This window comes from Aythya marila, assembly GCF_965140915.1.
Source record: "Aythya marila genome assembly, chromosome: 5".
NCBI classification, from domain to species: domain Eukaryota; kingdom Metazoa; phylum Chordata; class Aves; order Anseriformes; family Anatidae; genus Aythya; species Aythya marila.
In genome coordinates this window covers 43561629-43575792 of record NC_139046.1, presented here as the reverse complement: position 1 = coordinate 43575792, position 14164 = coordinate 43561629, and the positions used below count along the sequence as shown (strand labels likewise).

Genomic DNA, 14164 nt, shown 5'->3' with positions numbered 1-14164 from the left:
ACCTCCTGGTTAACTTGATAAGTCAATCAGTTTGTGGTGCCTGCGGATACTCTTATTAATGCTTCAAAATCTCAGAAATGACTACAGGCAGCAGGTACGTGTCACAGCTACACCATTACGATTAAGAGGTTTTACGGAGGAAGTTACGGTTAGGGTGGTAGGGAAAATCCTCCAAAAAATGTTACAAAAGCAGAATGAAACAATTAAAGTTGCAATTAAAATGAAAGAAAATACACATTTTTCTTTGATGCCTTCAAAATCTACTTACCTTTGAAGTTACACAGGCTGTAATAATATTTTCAAGGAAAACATAGATGATTCTCTGAAATTTGCTTCCTCCTACTTATTCTACTGGAAATATAGTTTGCATGATTCAAGAACAGAGGAAGTCAGGACAAATAAAATTCTTATTTAATGCAAATGACTAAAACCAGGTCCGGATCTACTTTATCCATATTCATCCAGTAATAAACCCCCACAATTAAATCAGCTTGTTATCTCATAGCTGTGATGAAAATTATTTTTTGAAGCTATGTTAAAATTAAGAATCATCTCCATGTCTTTTTTGCAGTGTTACACAGATTTATCTGGTTGATCCAGTTTCCGGTTGTGAATTCCTTCAATATCAACTGTGTTGTCTTAGAATGAATAATTAGAGGTATTATGTAGTCAGCAAGGAAAATAAGAATGATTTTTTTAAGTTAGCCTTTTCATGGCATAGAAGGAAACAAGCAAAACTCACAGTAAACTTACCTGTCACTGCCTCGTAGCATCTTGGGATCAAAATATCGGTAGTCATCTGTCTCCTATTAAAAAGCATATTTTAGTTTCAAAAAAAAAAATAATTTTGGCTTATGTATTTCTGTACGTTACATTAAGTATCATTTAAACCAATGTAATTTCCCAATTTAGCAGATACCATCATTCAAAATTAATTGTGACATCCACATATACTTTACTTACATACTTGTACATAACTGAACCAGTACAGAAAAACAAGAGAGAATTATGAACTGCATCTGATTCATCTACAATTGACTATTACACACTTTCCAAAAAATACATCAGTTGCATAACAAACAGAAAGGCAACATGCAGAAAAAAAATATTAAGGTGTCACCAGCTTCAGAGGACCATCATGCGGTTATAAATGTTCAAATTTTCCAGAGAACAGCTAGTGATTTAATACTATAAACCAAAACACTTCTATGGCAATGAATGCTAAGTACAAGATAGATCAAAATCTGCTACTGTTATGAAACTTACCGTTTCATTTCATGATTTATGACTACTATTAAACCAAAATTAAGCTTGTGAAGAAATGAGTTCCACAAGAATTTGAAAAGTCTGTCTAAACTATTTTTTTTTTTCCTTCATGCAGAACACTGAGACGCTTCCAATATTTCTATTGGCAACAAGCAGGATTTTTGCCAACTCTTAACATAAGAAAAACAAAGCTTCTTAATAACTGCTTCTGACAACTGTGTGGCTTGCATCTGTTCCTATACTACGTTTTTCATCCAGGTACTGTGATGTTTAATTTATGGATAAATTGCATACAGGACTAAAGTGGTTTTCATTTGGGTGCTTACATGCAAGACCTGTGTTTTGATGATTCTATAGAACAGAAATCTCCAGTAGTAGACAAGTTATCTGGGGAATTCACTAGAGCTCACACAGCGTAACTATCTCTAATATTACAAAATATTTAGTATACATGTGGTAGTATGGTATTTGGTACACACAAAGAAAATCTATTTGAGATTAAGGACCTCTGCAAATACATAAAATAAGTCTCTTATCCTCAAGTTTGTCTTTTTAAAAAACTTTAGATCTAATTTCACACTGAATCTCTGTAAAATGCTTTTATACACTCCACTGGGAATTTCAGCAGAATTTGCAGTCTGCCAGCATTCATGATTTTGGCAGCCTGTTTTATAAAGGTGGTATAGCAACTCTGAAGTAATGAGCGAACTAGGAACACAGAGATATTACCAGACTGAAACAGAGATGTAAACAGAAACCTTTTACTTAAAAATAATTATCAGCCGAGGCTGCAGGAAAATAAAAATCTTCTGCTTTAAGCAATGTCTATTCTGCCAACACAGACAATTGTATAGAGATGTCCTTACACGGCTGAATTTTATTCAGGAATAAATTTCAGGCTATTTAAATCGATTTTCAAGCTTTCAAATTAAAATGGAGAAAGACCCATGGAAATATCCTTGCAACTCAGGCTGTATTTGGTTTTCTGCTGAAGCTAATATGATCAGTTTGAATTAAGGAAGTCCCCCAGTTTTAGAACTCTTTTGTTCTAATGCACGAAAAGTAAACATATGCTATATCTCTAAGCCTAGAAGTTACCATATTCACTGAAAGAGATGACATTAATGAAAATACAGTTCCTTTCGTATATATCATAAGCAAGTCACTACAAATGTACATATGGTATTGATTGACTAAATTCTTTCTGTGACTTTGTGATAATAGTATTAAAAGTTTGTACATCAAATATTGTCTGTACTCAAGAATCAAACCATTTTATGTAAATTGTTCAATTTACTATCTATAGATGAAAATTTGTATATATTTGACTATATGTTTTGCATGTGTGTTCAGAAAATTTAAGGTTAGGTATCACTAAATAGAGATTAAAAACCAGACAACTATGTTATTAGATTTATAAATAGAACATTCCTTTATGAATCATAATTTCAAAAGCAATTAATAAAAACCTGCTTTGATCAATGTCATTATTTTAAAAACAACAGTAACAAAAACCACACTGATTAAGGTCATCATGTTTCAGAACAAGTATTGCAAGAGAAAGTCTAGCTGTAGTTAAACAGTCTAGACAAAAATCACAGGATGGTATTACTGCCCCTATGAACTACTCTATCCATTCCTGCTCTGAGGAACTTGGAAAGCACAGGTGTAGACATTTGTCCTTCCTAGTAAATGGCCTTGTGAGATTAAACAAGCACTAGGGACAATCAACGTAAAGATCAATTTAAAGACAACTGCAGACAATTTTTACACAGCATGAGCATACCATTCAGAATAGATTCAAAATTTTAACTGACAGTATTTGTGAATGTTAGTGGTGTAAGTTGCACATTTAATGAATATAGTTTGTTGCATTTTATATTGGGAATATAATTTAAATTATTTGCATTTGTTGTAATGCCTGCTTGACTTCTGAATATTCTGTCTTGCATAAAACTTTTATCTGTGTGTACATTTAACTTGATTGCTGTGGTTGGCCAGTAAGGTTCAATGAACTATAAAGGAGATAATGTAAAAAAGAGATTTTTTTTTTCCTGTGTCATATCCCCTCCCTTTCTTTTTGCCATAGTTTTGTATTCTGGGGGTGGAAAAGGACCTCAAACATCTGAAGATGAGCAGAGGCCACAATGCTTTGTTTCTACATGCAGCCTTTTTACAGGTACAATTTCATTTTGGTTTATCCTACAGCAAGCCTAAACATTCCATGGTAACTCCCTGGCTTTCTTGTGTTAGTTGAAAGGGGGAACCTACTTACTGAGAAAGTTGCTGTCACTTTTCCTACACGTTAAGAGAATCTTTCTTTAGGGCTTGCCTGGTCCCCTGTGACTTGAAAAGTAGGACTCCCTGTTTTGGGTCACAAATTCTAGTCACTGACATGTTAGCGTAACATGAAGTCACAGACAGGCAGATAATCTCAATCCCTCCTTTTTCAAGTGAGAAGATCAATGTTTTCTCCAATTTACCAAGGGGAAATGTGGCTGTTTTCTGTAAATACAACGTGACAATATCAAGTCAGGAAAAATGACTTGTAAACTTTTCCAAATCAATTTCTAAATTAGGAACCCAAGAAAAGTAGTGTTTATTTTGAAGTTTCTCAAAATAAACTGGTTTCCTGGTAAAAGTTTACTGGTAACCTAAGTTACCAGTAGTTTTTAATTTCAGATTACCATATTAAGTGTTCTGAGTGACCTCTACTGGTTGACTAGATAAAATTAGCCCTGCACATCTTTTCCAAGTCTTGCAAAAAGGAACAACAATCAACTCTGCTGCTGAAAATGGCACAAATTTCTTGGTTAATTAACAGAAGACAATTTTTTTGCCTAACAATCTTGACATGTTATCTATAAAGTACAGTTTAAAAAAAAAATACAATTACTTGCATATTGATCATTTTCCTGTTTTACTATTGTTTATCTCTCTTTACATATTGTTAGTACCTGAAGCTGCAAGTGGACTAAGAGTATTTCAAATCTGGTGAGTTTTGTTACTCACCAGGCATACCCATATTTCTGTCATAAACACTGCAGCACAGAATTAAAACCTACCATTAAACCTCTTGGCACTGGCTAACTCACAAGAGGATGCACAGATGAGGGAATTGCTAACTAACATATTGGCATTCCATATTAAAGAGGTAAAGATGGGTCAGTGGATGTAAATGGCTGACCAGCTCTGAATAGCCAAAAAGTGTTAGTTAACTAGCAGAAATCATTAAGCATCATCATGAAAATCCATCTAGAATTAAAAATATCCATGCATTTTTTTATATTTTTTTAAAACATTTGTGAAGCATAACAGTGCAAAAATCAGATTTTTTGTTACTAACCCAGAACGTTCTAATGATGAAAACAAAGGGATTTACCTTAACCTCTTTCTAGGTATACAAATAAACCAGGGTGAGCTACTACAATTTTCTCTCCAATTCTGATGTCTAAATATGTAGTAAATATGTAAATATAAACTAAATACGTAGTAAAAAAAAGACAGCTTTGACTGCAAACTACGTAGAAAAGATTTTGGGCTATTTTTAGCCAAATCTTGTAAATTCTAGTAAATGTCTTGACTGTACACCAAGCACTTAAACATTTCAAAACTTCAGTAACTTAGGCAAGTCTCAGTACACTCTCACAGGAACAAGAAGACTTTACTGACAACAAACAAACATCATTTCAAACTGAAAGACTACTGACATTTTCTTCTACATAACAAAAAAATTTCTTCTAAATAACAAACCTTTAAACCTGTGGAAAACAAAATTTTCTGCAATAAGCCCATTTACAACTACTTGACTTTTGAATTTGTACTCTTAAATAATTACTTTGATTCAAAGAAAACTTCAGACCACAATAGAACTTTTAGAAATTCAGGAGCAACAGAAACTCAGTATAATACAACAGTAATAGAAGCTCAGAATAGAACTGCTCCCACAAAACAGAAGTTCCACTGAGACACAATAAATTGTCATGACTTAGAACCTACCTTTATGCTGAAAAATCTTATGAAATAGTTATGAAAATGGTTCTATTACTGAGATACACTGTGACTACATTTAACTCTATTATCACAAACAAAACATAGCTCTGGCATATTACGTATCACAGCATAAAGATGTCATTTGTTCCATCTCTTTCTGTGTGAAGGCAATTATACTCACAGGGTTTGACTTCATCTCCATAAGGTTGTCCAATATACGTGTGATTGGTAGATTCTGTTAAACAAAATGAGAAATTAATATAATGCTGGAGATAACTAGGAATTATTCACAAGTACACCATTATTTATGGACCAGGAAACTCAACTGACAGCTACACTTGCCTGGAATGCCCTAAGAAAGGATTTAACTTACTGTAATGCAAAATAATATCCTTGAATTGTGTTGGCAAACATTATTTCTATTGCTCATTTTAATTCTATTTCAATAGTAATATAGTACTTCCAAATCTAAGAAAATTTACTTTTCTTTTTACAGTTTTGGAAAATTGCACTTTCTATGGTAGTCACTCATCTACTGCTTCAGTCTTTTTATTATAGCAAATAGAAAGCCTTCACAGGAAATATTTTCTGTTCTCCCACAGTGAAGCCGATCCACCTTCAAGCCTAACCCCAGTGCCAAAGTCTTTATTAGTGGGAGCTAAGTTTCAGGTTGCTGTCTGTTACTTAGGTGGAAAATTGGAAATGCTTCAATTGTAACTGAAGGGAGAATGAATGCTTTGAGCCTTTCGATCATCCTGGAACAGCTGCATTTAATACATGATGTTCTAAGCAAAGGTGCAGAGGACTTTTCATGTTCATGAAGGTCTAGTCTATTTTAAATATTTCACAGCTGCTTTTTTTTTTTTTATTACTGAAATGAGTCTTAAAACCTAACTCCTTACAAATGGAGGCATTCAAAGACAATTTAAACATTATTCATTACTTACCAAAAAACTAAAAACCACAAAGTGCGAGACACATCCAACAGCAGAGGTTGATGGCGTTGTTTACTGTACAACTAACTTTATTAGTATGACAGAGGTAAAGAAAGGTGTTTTTCTAAATGTTCACAATGCTTACTTGAAAGGCTAATTTTATTGTTATTATTTATATTGGTCTTTAAACTTACTTGTTGCTTCAGTACCAAGTTCTTCACACCTTCCATCACAAACTGTGATCCTGTATTCATAACACGTGAAAACAGACTGAAAAACAAAATAAAGATGATATGTAAGATTTATTTTTTTTAATTTGCATTCTCAAGCTTGATATAGCTTATATATTAAATTTCCATTAAAGCTGATGCAATTTAGGTACTAATTCATTCAATTTTTTCACACCACATGGCAACCACCTGTATGGGAATATATACCTGTCATCTAATAACTAGATCCTCACCTATTAGTAGAAGTCGTGTTCTCTACTCTGCTTCACTAAACAGTTTTAAAAATAAACTTCAGTAGTGTAAGGATTTGAGTGTTGTTTTTTTTTTTTTTCCAAGTGAGTGTCTTAATCACAAGAGTTAGCAGAAATGCTCAGTGTATTTCCCACCTACCAAACAGTAATTTTTCCAAGTGAGACAGTATCAGCATTCTCTCTAAACACGCTGTGACAGTCTCCTTATGACAGTCACAGCGCATTTCTGAAAGTACTGCTAATAATGAGGATTCTGTATGGGATAATAAATAACTGCACTTTTGACTGATCTGACAGACAACCCGTCCAGGAGATCCTAAAGAAAAAGAAGCACATTCTTTCATCCCAGCCGGTCTTCAAGCCCTGGAGAGAACTCATTTTGAATGCACAGGGCTGTTCTTATCTTCTGCCATTGATTAAATAAGGCTCAACATTATGGCTGTCTTAGCTTCATTTCAATATGCTGAATTCTTCTCCTATAAGAACCTGTATATTTAACGTGCAGGCATACAAGTATCACTATGTTAAGTTACTTTCTGGATTTAGCCACATATCTTTCAATTTTCCTGTGCATAAATCCTGTGCACTGTTAAGAGGAGATAAGTAGTTCTGTAATTGTGTCTAAATATTTATTTATTTACAAATAGAGAAATATTTCATTCTGAGCCATGTACAGAACTAATTACACTTTTGGTACTACTGAAATAAGCTAAAAGAACCCAAAGACTTACAAAAAAATAATCAAAAGCATACCCCAAAGGTTTTGGCGTAGTGTTTCCATAGCTGGTTGGAGCCGAAGCCATCTTGGTGAAAGCCCTGTGAAAGCAGGGGTAGAGATCAAATGCTTCGTCTCATGGCATATCCTGCTGCAGAATGTTCCACTCTGGTCATTTGAAAGTGAAAATACTTTTGCTTCTCAAACTGTTTCAGAAAGTAACTGTTTATTACATGCATCTCTTTTGTCTAGAGCTACAGTGGTTAAAGAACTGAAAGGAATTTGATTTTATATTTAAAATACAGAGAATTTATTTTTATAACATCTGTAACTACAGCAACTGATAGACAGCATGGCCATCTGGTAACATATCACTAAATCTGGAGTCTGAACTAGCCCAACTTTTCACTGATTTCAGTGCATTGTTTCTGGGTTGGATAATTTAGGACACCAATATGTGTCACGTTCAGCAGAGTTCTGGCATTCAGAGTTCAATTGTAAAATAAGATTTTGCATGTATTACCATAACAACGACAGCAAAACATTATGCCAGAACAAATGTTTAAGGATAATTTGCAGTGTATAAGAAGTAATACATAATTCTTTGATACCAACGCTGTATTCTGTAAAATTACCCAATTACATAGGAGAAAAATGAAGTTACTTACTTCCACTGTTTTATGTAATTCAAAGGAGCAAGATTGCAACCTGCATCTGTCAATGCTTTTTTATACTGCTCCAGATCAATCTGAAATTACAAAGTGGAGAAGTGCAACAGATTTACACAATTCTTAACTCCCTCCATGTGGAATACAAGATATCCTTACCTAAATATTACATGTAAAGCATTGGCAACCAAAGTTAAAAAACAATTACAAAGTCCATCCTCTACCAAATATGAAAATACACCTTAAAATGCAATTTGCTATGATTGCTATTTTATTTGATGCTATTTTGCTATTTTCATTTTTACTAAATTTAACTGTATTTGTGGAATTAAACCAGTCCACTTTGAGCTAAGAGAACAGTCTGTTATATCAGCATCTTTCAAAAACCTGACAGAAATCTCGTTTCCATAAAATGGAACAACAGTGACTAATAACAATGAAGAGAAGTTTACATAGAAGTTCTTGTACATTTATAAGAATAGTTTCTTTGCCTAATCTAACATTTTTTTTCCAGATAGAGCCAGTACAGCAGTTCACCATAAAATGATTCGTTATCTATATTAATTCCTTATTACATATTTCTACAATACAATAAAAAACTTCATCATAAGCTCAAAAGAACTATTAAGAAATTGCCTCCTGAATTAGTCAGATACTGACATAAAAACAGTTCCACGTTATGTATCTGCTAGTCAACAAACCAAATTATTTTTGAATATACAAGGATAAGGTGAAAAGAGTCATTAACTTTTTTTTTTTTTAAATCTACTTATATTGGGCAGTAGAGCAGAATGATGAAAATTGTGCCCAGATGGGTCTTGTAGGGACTCTTGACTAAATGTTTCCAAAGATTATCTTCCTTCTCACTAGCCATTCATATCCTTTGCAATAGTAGCTAATGCTTTGTGAACAGATTACCTGGTAACACTACCCAATGTACTTAAAGTTGTAATATTGATCTGGGCATTTCATACTTCTCTTCAAAGAGAAGGAGAAATACCTATTTAATGCTGAGACAAAACAGAAAAATCCTGATTGGTAAGATTTAATAAAGGACATACCTCTGAAGGTGCCTGAGCTGAGCTTATGTAATAGATAAGAAATAGACGCATTTTGTCTTCTGGAGTTCCTGCTGCAGTGAAATAAATAAAAAAAAATTGTTACTATGCTATGTTAATTGCCCTTCAGTAATAATACATCTGTACATTCAAGCCTTTAGTTAAGATGGTACTTGTTACTTCTAAGCATGGCCCTGTTTGGCATATACAGCAGTAAAAGATATTTGGCAATTTTATTAAAAATTGGGTTAGACTGGCTCACTGTTTCTGAGTTACACTTGCCAAGCTTGCTTGTAACAAATACTATTCTTCAAGTAACATACAACTAAGTTACCTAGTGACATTATGTCTTGTTTTATAAGGGGACTGTAAGCATTAAATGGCAGTAATCTTTGAAAAAGACTGAAGAAAAGCTGTGGCTTTTTTTTTTTTTTTTTTTTTTTTAACCTCTACGATTTGTTTATGTAGCTTTAGGGTTGTCTGTATTGAAATACTTGAGGACTGCAAAAGCACTTATGTGAACCTTTGGTCAGGAACAAACGCTGAGCTTTTAACTTGTCTTCAAGAAGGATTTTACTTCTTGAATCACTTATCATCACACCATTCCTTGGGGAACACTGCTCCAGTTTCTTGGGAACCATTATCAATGGCAATCAAAATTCATCTCTGCCACATCAAAATGACGATGTGACCATCCGTGTCATTCTTAGATTATATAGATATAACCTTCTATACCAGGTTTTGAACAGCATCTACTTTTTTTCCTTGAACAGGATCACTATTAGTAAAAAGCATAGTTTAAATGCAAGATTTCAGAAGTACAACTTCTCAAAACAAACATTTCAAAGTTGTAATTCAACACTTTGTTAGAAAAGCATGTTACCTTTAGGTATAGTTCAATATTTTAAAAAGTGCACTTTTCTGTACTTGTAGGGAAGAAAAAGTTTATTTATTTATTTTTTTCTTCCTAACTATGGACTGTAGATAATGACAGCAGGGATCACCTAGTCTAATATGCAACTTCTGTTTGTAAGGGAGCATATACTTAGTTTGACAGAAGTTAAGAATTACACTTCTTAGTAAGCACTGTCATAATGAACATTTATGACTTGGTACAATTCTTTTTCTAGGAAATAAGTTTTAAACAGTAAGCTAGAAAATCAAGAACTGGAAAAAAAAAAAACTTTGCATCATTGGAACTAAAAGCCAACTTGCCAGTTTATAGCTTTTGTCAATACATTCTAGAACTTAACAGCATTCCCATGCCCACAAAACTCCTAGAAGGCTTGTGCTCATGGAAGCTAAGAGGTCTCACTTAGACATGAGTAGGTGATATTTTCTCTTACAAAAATAACTAAGTCTTAGGAAAACCACTCTTTCTGGCAAAAATACTTTAAGCATACTGCTGATATAAACCATAGCTATGACAAACAATGATAAGACTCAGGACAGCTGCCTGTAAAGCATTTGCTTTTTTCTAAGCTATGGTCTTGTACTCGGTCTGGCTGGAATGTAAACTTTCCCTGCAGCAGGGTCTGTGACAGCATGGAAGGTGGGAGCAGTAAATATGCTGAAGAAAACTTGACAAACCTAACATAGAACAACTTCATCTTAAATTCAAAAATTAGCTGGAAGCCTTTAGGGCTACTGCTCGACTATTAGAGCAAAGCAAAACCAGTAACTTCAGTTTTACCACCACTGCAAGACAGCTAATTGTCACAAGCAGTAAATTACTATACGACAGTAAAAATGGGAGACCGAAGCTGTTAAGTGGTCAACTCTAGGTGCTATTGTGAAGGGCTTTGCAGATACTGTCCACAAGGCAGGTATCCCACAGATAATACAAACAAGTAAATCACCACTGCAAGTGTTGGCAGACTTGAGGCATTAGTTCTTCAAAACAAATGTTCGCTGCTGGTATCTCACAGCAAATCACACAATTGGAAGCTGGTCAGTTTTACAAGATAGCATACTCTGAAATAATCACACTACCTACATTTATATCCTTTTGTTATATAAATGTCTTAAATCTAGGCAAAGCATATGAAATTCTAAGGAGTTACTGTGAACATCTCAATATTTAACTTATGAAGGGAAACTGTAGCTTGGATGTCCAATCTTTCTCTTCTGTAAACCCAAGATCTTTGTTAAAAGAAATGTTGATATGATACATCAAGCTTGGAAAACAATTAGATATAGACTGCAATCTAAATATGCATAGGAAATGTCAGTTCATGTAAAAAGTAATTGATCCAGTAGGATATGCTGGCAAGCATAATGATTTCTGTTTTAATATATAATCATCAACTGTTCATGCAAACATTAGAGTTGAAATCAAAATATTATACCAACAGCTAATTCTGAACATGGAAAAGGACTACTTTGTATTGTTGATTAATAGAAGTGAAGATTGTCTATATTCTAATTAACTTCCTGGTAACAACAGATTTCTACTGAATTACAGATTGATATCTGACATTATAGATTTTCTGAAAGTTAGTTTCTAGTCTTGATCCAATGAGATCTGTAAAACTTTAGCTCAGACTTCCACCAACCATCTATGACTTCTACTGCCTTCTGACTCTATAACACAGACACTAATAAAAGATTTTTAAAAATCAACAGGTTTTATATGTATTCTTCCTTCCCAGCGGAATCATTACAGAAACTCCAAGCATATATTATGTTCAGTATGCAGCTACAAGACTATACATACAAGCATGCAATAACAAAACATTTTCTTAAAGAGCACACTGGGAAAAGAGCAGAGACTTGGGGTCTCTAAAAACTTAAGGTTTGCCAATACACTTGCCAATATTCCCTATTGCGCACAGGTCTGTGTTCATAACCTAGGTTTTACAATCTTCTTCAGGTTATTTTGTTCCTGCTGACTGCTATCAGATCCCACTGGAATCCATCAGTGTGTTGTAACATACTTCAGGTTGTAAAAGGCTGCAATGACAGTTACGTGAGGCCACTGCCTCTATGCCATGATACCACAAAAAGCCAAGAACCCGTTCTATCTCAGCTCTTTACAGAAAGGCCCCTAGTGACTCTTGATGGTAGAGAACCAGAGCATCACCCAGTCTGTAAAGCTTTGTTATGTATGAGCCATATATGAAGCAGCTGTAACGCTCTGCTCCTAGACAATGAAAACGGACATGCTGCCACAGGTGGGTCAAGGTATATAAAACCTCAGCTGAGTCTTCCAGCTAAGTGGCCAATTTATGTCTTGGTTCCCTTCTCTACACCTTCTCACACCCACCTTTTCCCCCCCCTCGCCCCCTCACACAAGCAAAAGCTACCGACACCACTACTCCCTGACCTAACCAAATCCTATGAAATGCCCCGTTCCATTCTGGTTTTACAATAGATGCATTCCAAAACATGCAGTGGGATTCTAAAGAACCAGGACTGTTCAGAGCACACAATTCCATGCTATATTAGTAAATACTGGAGAAGCACAGAAGTTAAAATTTTTTGATCTTCAGAAACAAGGGTTTAGGAATGGATTTTAATGGAGCTGCAAAAGTTGCCAGTATTTTGGAAATTACTCAACCTAATAATTAATTCTCTAGACTGCTACTAAAACCAGTAAAAAGCTCTTTCCTTCACAGATCTTGCACAGCTTGCATATACGTTCTTTATAGTGTGTATAGGCTTATTGCATCTCTTAACAATGTTGACACAAAGTTCAGATTTAAAGTACTCACCATCTGGGTCAGAAATCATGTCCAGGAGAGATTTATCCAAAGTGGATTTGCTCATTATTTTCTCCTCATATTCAAAATACACGTCCAGCTTTCTCGCCTGTTTAAGAATAAGCGTTAGGATTATCATCTTCACACTGGGAAGAATATTTCTTTCCTCTTAAAAAAGGTACATAGTTTTAGTTATCAAGACCGTTTTTAGAAAATTCTTTTTAAGTAAATTGCCAGAAAAAATAACTAATGCTAGCCTTCATCAATTCCAGAAACTTGATGCTTATGTAGTTCTCATATCAGAAGCAAAAATGCAAGTTAAGCAACTTGTTAAGAGGTCTGACATGCAAATATTCAACTGGAATAGGAGCTTTGTTTTCAACTATGCTTTTGCTGTAGCTGAAAGCTACATGCCATCATAAATAGTATTATGCTGTAGTAAGATAAGTGAATGCTATATCAAACTTATGCTGAACATCAAGTCTCTCCATCAACAAGACAATTAACTCAATGCAGCTAAACACAAGAAACTCCTGAATATGGTAAGGCATCATTCCAGAGAAAAGTTGGTAGCTTTCCATTCAAATCTAAAGGGTTTGTACAAAATATCTCATTCACACTAATTATGAAGTTTCCATCTTTAGGCTATCTGGCTAACACTGGAAAAGAAGCCGCTCATTACACTATGACATACTTTTCACTTGCAATCACATCAATCACATGCAGACCAGGACGTGAACCTACCACCCCCTTTTATTTAAGAAGGATGTCACAGGTACTGCATTAAATTAATGGGGAAAAGGCTTATGGAAGACCTCACGTGACTACTCAACTAATGACTGCATTACAGCACATCTGCACAAACAGCCAAGCTTTGCACGTCTGATCTTGAACTTTCAATCTGAATATACAAAAATGCATTTTAAAGTGTATTAAAAAATTTATGTTCCATCACAGATTATTGAGGTTTGAAAATTACCATGTAGTATCACAACAGATGTTACAAGTGCTCAGCTTACAAAACCTTAACGTCTGGCAACTGACTAAATTCCGGTGTTTGGACACCGTCAGCTATGCATTGGCTCCGAAAGAGAGAGACTGCAAGAGTGGATCTCCATCTCATTGCCTTGGAAGTATTTCAGCTCCAGATCATACCCACTGGGAGACTGAAATGGTATTACCACATTGAAGCATGAGTCACTGGGGTTTTTCTCAGGTTAACAGATTCAGGAAATTTTGCCTGATAGCGCCGAGGCATGAAAAATTACTATGGCACCTTCTAACCTGGTGCAGTGGTTGGTGTAATGACAGCAACAGAAAAACTTTAGAAGTCTGGTTTTCATTTGT

General features: G+C 34.6%; 1 protein-coding gene and 1 long non-coding RNA gene across 3 annotated transcripts in view; one reads left to right on the top strand and one right to left on the bottom strand.

The window, feature by feature from the left end:
* The window catches only part of SCFD1 (sec1 family domain containing 1), a 44031-nt gene that overhangs the window by 7082 nt on the left and 22785 nt on the right, over window positions 1–14164 (bottom strand). Inside the window, exons 15-22 of one of the 2 annotated variants that reach the window (XR_014317685.1) lie at window positions 12830–12926; window positions 9120–9190; window positions 8059–8138; window positions 7429–7491; window positions 6389–6464; window positions 5441–5494; window positions 754–806; window positions 269–348 (exon numbers count right to left, since the gene is read on the bottom strand). Coding sequence is in view for 1 of the 2 variants with exons in the window: in XM_082762595.1 (XP_082618721.1) it covers window positions 754–806; window positions 5441–5494; window positions 6389–6464; window positions 7429–7491; window positions 8059–8138; window positions 9120–9190; window positions 12830–12926 (494 nt within the window). In the remaining variant the exon portion in view is untranslated. The remainder of the gene's footprint in view (window positions 1–268; window positions 349–753; window positions 807–5440; window positions 5495–6388; window positions 6465–7428; window positions 7492–8058; window positions 8139–9119; window positions 9191–12829; window positions 12927–14164) is intronic. The other variant, XM_082762595.1, reaches the window with a different exon arrangement.
* The window catches only part of LOC309879175, a 49467-nt gene continuing 36432 nt past the window's right edge, over window positions 1130–14164 (top strand). The window contains exons 1-2 of the long non-coding RNA XR_014317686.1: window positions 1130–1524; window positions 3356–3445. This is a non-coding gene — a long non-coding RNA (uncharacterized lncRNA). The remainder of the gene's footprint in view (window positions 1525–3355; window positions 3446–14164) is intronic.